The following is a 5,826-nucleotide window of genomic DNA, read 5'->3' on the forward strand; positions in this document are numbered from 1 at the left end:
TTTTCTCTATTTGTATGTCTTGTGTGTTTATTTTTATGTGTATTTCTAATCCACAGCCTCCTCATTCAGAAAATACATTTAGCTGTGCAGGTCACGACAGAGGGGAAAGGGCAGATGAAGAATATTCCTGGGAAAGGTTGATGTACATGTACCCACTAGTCAGGCCTCCTCTTAAAGTCTATAGAATGCTTATTTTTAATTCTTGTTGTTTTTCCTTAAGAAGGAGATACATAAGTGTACAGAATTGACATTTTCCTCTAATACTGTATGCCCTCCAGGATGAGGTAGTTTATACTTGATCATCAATATGTGTATGCTTTCTTCACTAAATAAATGTTTATTGGGGCCTTCTTTGTTCAATTTCTGGCCTTGGGGCAGGATTCAAAGATGAATACCCTAGCATCTGTTGTTTTGTGTAACCCATATGCTGGTTAGAAAGAAAAATGCACCAATTGTACCACATGATAAATGTTGTAACAGACAAGTATGTGCAGCATTTGAGGAACTCAGATGAGGCAGAAAAAACTTGTACCTTTTTTTGGAATTTTGTATTTTCTCATGTTGTATATGCCTGGTCAGTTTATCTCAAATGCTTTGATTGCATTTTGAAATGAATTTCCTTTATTAACATGATTTAGGAATTATCATTCTAAATCATTTCCATGGAGCCAGTGATACATCAAGGTTCAAAGTTAAGAGTAGGGAACCTGGAGGTAGGTAGACTTAAATTCCAAATCTGGGTACATATCTTCCCTTCCAGCTATGTTATTTAGTAAATCATTTATTCTTGCATATCTAGAAAAGAATGTGTAAGTACTGGGATTAAATGATGTAACACATGTAGCACGATGCTTGATATATAGTAGGTACTTAATTCTATCTTATTCCAACTGATTATAATTTTTTTTGATGGTGGTGGTACAGATAAGAAACTTGTTTATGTTAAGCTTCACATGACAGTCACAGGTTTTATTGCTGATATTTTTTAAAATGTGATTTATTGGTATAAAAACAATTTAAACATTACATAAATACAATATAAATATTTCTTTTAAAAATATGTATAAGTTAGCAATTTGTTTGAGGTAAGCCTACACATTCCAAGAAATGATCTGGCTCTGAATCAGAAGATATTTAAACTATAGCTTTTTTACATTGTTACCTCAAAACTAATCCATAAAATATTTCAAGTGGCACTTTATAAAAATATAAATATGACTTCTATAAATTAACTTGACTTCACATATTTAAATATAATAAATTAAAAATAATTAAAATAGTGTCCTAACGCTTATACTTTTAGTTCTTCATGGAGAACAATATAAGTTATATGGCCTATGGACAGGTTTCTGACCAAAGGAAGGAATGTCCATGTCTATAAAAATCTGAGATGACCACACTACATTAGCCGAGAAGCCCTCACAGTATACTGCAGGAAATCCTCCAGGCTGCGCAGGATGAGTCGGACTGTCACCTTCTTTAGCCACTCCTCTTGAGACTGCATCTTCACCATCAAGCTGGCATTTGAAGTTGGGTCAGGGGTGGGAACTATACTTGGATACGTTTCCTGAAGGGAAACAATAGCAAAAATGATTGTTTAAATAGTGAAATTACCCTTTATTTAGTAGTGAGATGTTCAAATCTGAGCTGAATGACATAAATGGGATCTGCCTGCTCTGATTCATCCAGGTTGGGGAGGTGTTTTTACTCCTGCCCACCATGAAAAGTGCCCTTTCATAGCAACTAAGTTCTAACCATCTGAGGACAAAATTATGACATTTTCCTATTGTAAACTTGTTTCCCAGGAAGCCTGGGAGAGTCACACCGACAAACATTGAGGCCTACAAACATTAACAGACAATTGATAGTGGGATGCTACCTCCTGTCCCAGGCATAGTGTTTTTATGATGCATAGTAAGCCTTCTTTTCTCATAGAGTAAATCGCAAACATCTTTTCACTGGTTTCTTTCAGAAACAGAAACCCGTGATTTTCTTTAACCAATTACTAATCTAAGAATTTCAAACTCACCTATAACCTACAAGCCTTAGCTTCCAGATATCCCACCTTTTTGGGTTGGCCCAATGTAAAAGACTTTATGCTGATTGATTGACAACTCTCCTGTCCTCAAAATTATATAAAAGGAACCTCTGTATATCAGCATCCCAAGAAATATACTTGTCTTTCTTTGAGCTAGTCATTCAAATTCTTGCATAAATAAACTGCATTCATTATTATTTCTACAAAGTTAGTTAATACTGATGACACATCCCTCTGCTGCTATCTACCATTAAATCATAAGCATCCTGAGAGCAGCACCACTAGCACCTCCTTTTTTTTTTTTTTTAAGAGAGATTTTTACTTTAGGGCATATGCACTCACCAGAGAGATAGAGACAGAAAATTAGAAATCACTCCCAGAGTGGATGGCTATGCTACAACCCCTTCTCCATTCTCCTCTTGGGATTTTGGGCACATATGTGTGTCTGAGTTTTAAGCTGCCAGGTCTGGGATTCGATCACAGTCGTCTACGTGGGAGTCCACTGATGTAACCATTGTGCCATCTGCTGGTCCCCAGGACCACTATCTTATTTGTCTTCTAGTTTGTTATCTGAAACACTGCCTGGCATAGCTGGAATTCAATAGAAGAATGAAGAAGCCATAACTAAAGGTATTTTAGTGACTTCTTCCATGACCCTTAAATTGAATACTTTTCTCCAGTTTTCCTCTCATGCTCTATTGTCTCTTCAGTGTCTGCTTCTCTGGTGGTATAAAGAGGTCAGGGATATACCTTTCTGTTGACCCAAGGAAATGGGGATAAATAAATTGTGGAAGACCTGACATCTCCAAATGTGGTCCTGTGATACTGCAGCATTGGTATTACCAGGGAACTTGTTCAAAATACAAATGTCAGGCCCAACTTCAGACCTGCTAAATCACTCTTCATCACAAACAAGATCCCTAGGGGATTCCTGTATATATTAAAGCATGTGAAGCCTTGCTTAAAAACAACTAGAAATAGCAGAGGCAGGATTAGCATGGAGCGTTTCATTCCAGGTCTTCTCATTGTACTTTGTTTAGCTCATCCACACACTGAGCCCTCACTGTCTGCTATTTGAATATCTAGCTGGTAGGCATCCAAGCTCTTGGTATCTCCTCAAATAGCTTGTAGCCTTTGGCCATGTCCCTGCCCTGTCTCTGGTGAAAGAAAGAAAGAAAGAAAGAAAGAAAGAAAGAAAGAAAGAAAGAAAGAAAGAAAAAGGAAGGAAGGAAGGAAGGAAGAAAGAGAAAAAAAGAAAGAAAGAAAGAAAAAAGAAAAGATAGGGAAAAGAGTTGAAACAACCATAAAGACAAAAATAACACTTGGCAGCAATTAAAGTATTAAAACACTTTCTATGGAGCCAGCAGGTTGCATGGAGGTTAAGGTGCTTGATCCCATATGGCCAACTGCACAGTTCAAATCCTGGAACCAGTAACGAAAAATCACACCAGGTGCATGTGCATTGGTGCCCAAAATCTCAAGAGGGAACTGGAGGAGAAGAAATTGTGGAGAGCCTATTTCTCCTGGGGGATGATTTCTCTCTCTTTCTCTCTCTCTCTCCCTCTCTCTGTGTCTCTCAGGTGACTAACTGTATATGCACTATAGCAAAAACTACAAAAAAAAGAAAATAATACTTCTTGTGTAATCTATTTTTTGTTATTATGTATCACCAAACAGGGTTGGATGTGCTTCATTCTGCCTTTACAGATATTTAATTCTTAGATATTAATCTATTAGACATTAATGTTAAAATCTACCTTATTTAATATAATTTTATATGCAATTCTTATAGTGCTTCATCAAAGAGAGCCAAAACTAAACAAACAAACAAAACATTTTAACTACCAGTAAATATTTCTGACTTTTTTGTTGATATAGACCCATCTTTTTTGAAGAACATTGTGCCCCTGAACTGTGCAAGTTATTTTCTTCAAGCATCCCTTTCATATACCAAGTGAATGTATTAAGAAACACTCACCTTTTGCTTCAGCATCAGCATCAGGGCTTTGGTACCAATCTGCACAGCTCTGGCACTGCTCTTTTCATTAACATTGTTCTTGAGAAACTCTATATATACCTGAAACTCCAAAAGACCAGTGATGATTCTCATCAGGCAAGTATCCTAAGAGAAAAGATGTAAGCAATATTGGTTATTGCTAGGAGACAGAATCCATTTTAAAAATCAAAATTTCTGTGCTTCAGTATCTTCTCCCTCTGCCACCCTGGGGATCTTCAAGTACTTCTTAGATATTGTGTTTCGGGACATCACACAGCAACATTTTAAATGTCTAGACAATTGGAGGCACCACTAACTTAATTTTACCCAAAGCCCAACAGGTACTAGAATGTAGCAAAGAGGGTCCTTCTCTGAATCTCCCATGAGATTCCTACACCCCAGCCCTTGTCACTGTTGGGATGAAACCTCCTTTTATGGAATAATCATAATTGAGTACTGGTTGTCTTGCTGTCTATGAGAAAGGCAAGGAGAATGACCTCTATAGAGAGGGTGGGCCTGCATCCTGCCAGGGGAGCCAGAGAAGAGAAGGGTCTCTAGACAGCCTTGCTGAGGAAGAACTAGCTAGACCTGCTAGGAATTCTAACACTTTATAGTTCTAAAAATGCCAACCCAGAGGGACCAATTTTGGCCATACCTGTTCAAGAATTAACTGCCTTTGAAAGAGTTTAAAATTTGTATAGTGCTCTTTATGTCTCTCTCTTTCTTTGTTGCCTGCCTGTGTCTGTATGTATATAAGCATTGCATGCAAGAGGGAGAAACATTTGCCTAAGAAAGAGCTAGAAGGAACTGGGGTGAATTCATACCTTATTAAATCCATTATGGAAGCATCCATCTTTTTCTGCCATCTTTGGAAGGTTCAGATTGTTTTTTGCCAGTGCAACCCTGCACTTGTAAATACTGTCACATGCCTGGGAAAGAATTAGAATTGTTACCATTTAAGTGTTCCTAAAACAAATACCACTAGAGGGCCAATTCATGTTTTATACCATAGTCAGGAAAGTCTAAGAAAAATGAAGTCACAACCCATCAGCATCCTGCCAAGCAGAGTTCAATGGAACTAGGCATATTTGATTCAGTCCCAGGTTAATCCTGGACTTCAGGCTTATTAACTTATTTTGAGTCACAGTTTCCTTATTTTAAATGGGGAATCATTAAACATCTCCCATGCTTGTTGGTTGTGAGGATTCAACATCATACTTGCATGAAGTATCTGGCACATAGTAGTTAATGTCTGACAGCAATTTTGATAATAATGGGTTGAATATAATTCCAACCATAGAGTATCTCAGTTGGAAGGACCTGCGAGACCATCTAGTCTAACGCCACAATTTTATAGATAGTGTCCAGAAGTACCAGAGAATTTGTCCAAAACCTCGAGCTAATCCTATAGAACCAGAACTATCTGGGTTCCCAGTGTCCTGTGTTCTTTCTTTCTACCAAATATGGGGTCATGAGAAAAGTCGTGATGTATTTTTCTTTGCAAAAATGTATCATGACTTTTCTGACAACCCAATAGGTCCAGAAGACCTTGCATTTCAAGTTGGCAGATGCTTTAACCTTCTTATGATTTTGCCACTTTGGTGGGCTCTAAACCGGATATACATCCTAGCTAGAATAACTTAAGGAAATCTTAACCACTAATCTTAATGTGACTGAAAGTTACTGCAAGTGCCCTGAGAAGCTGAATGTTCATTTTAGATGGCACTTTTCTAAAGTGCCAAAGTCCAAGGGTCAAAAAAAAAAATTCACAGAGCTCGTTTTGGTTAGGGAA

The 5,826-nt window shown here is 37.5% G+C and overlaps 1 protein-coding gene across 1 annotated transcript in view; it reads right to left on the reverse strand.

Annotated features, from left to right (window-relative positions):
* Window positions 1–986: 986 nt before the first annotated feature.
* IL6 (interleukin 6) overlaps window positions 987–5,826 on the reverse strand; it is a 5,599-nt gene continuing 759 nt past the window's right edge. The window contains exons 3-5 of the mRNA XM_006169841.3: window positions 4,859–4,963; window positions 4,017–4,160; window positions 987–1,567 (exon numbers count right to left, since the gene is read on the reverse strand). Of these exons, the coding sequence (XP_006169903.1) occupies window positions 1,400–1,567; window positions 4,017–4,160; window positions 4,859–4,963 (417 nt within the window). The 3' untranslated portion in view covers window positions 987–1,399. The remainder of the gene's footprint in view (window positions 1,568–4,016; window positions 4,161–4,858; window positions 4,964–5,826) is intronic.

Source organism: Tupaia chinensis, unplaced genomic scaffold (assembly GCF_000334495.1).
Source record: "Tupaia chinensis unplaced genomic scaffold, TupChi_1.0 Scaffold147534_1, whole genome shotgun sequence".
Lineage (NCBI taxonomy): Eukaryota > Metazoa > Chordata > Mammalia > Scandentia > Tupaiidae > Tupaia > Tupaia belangeri.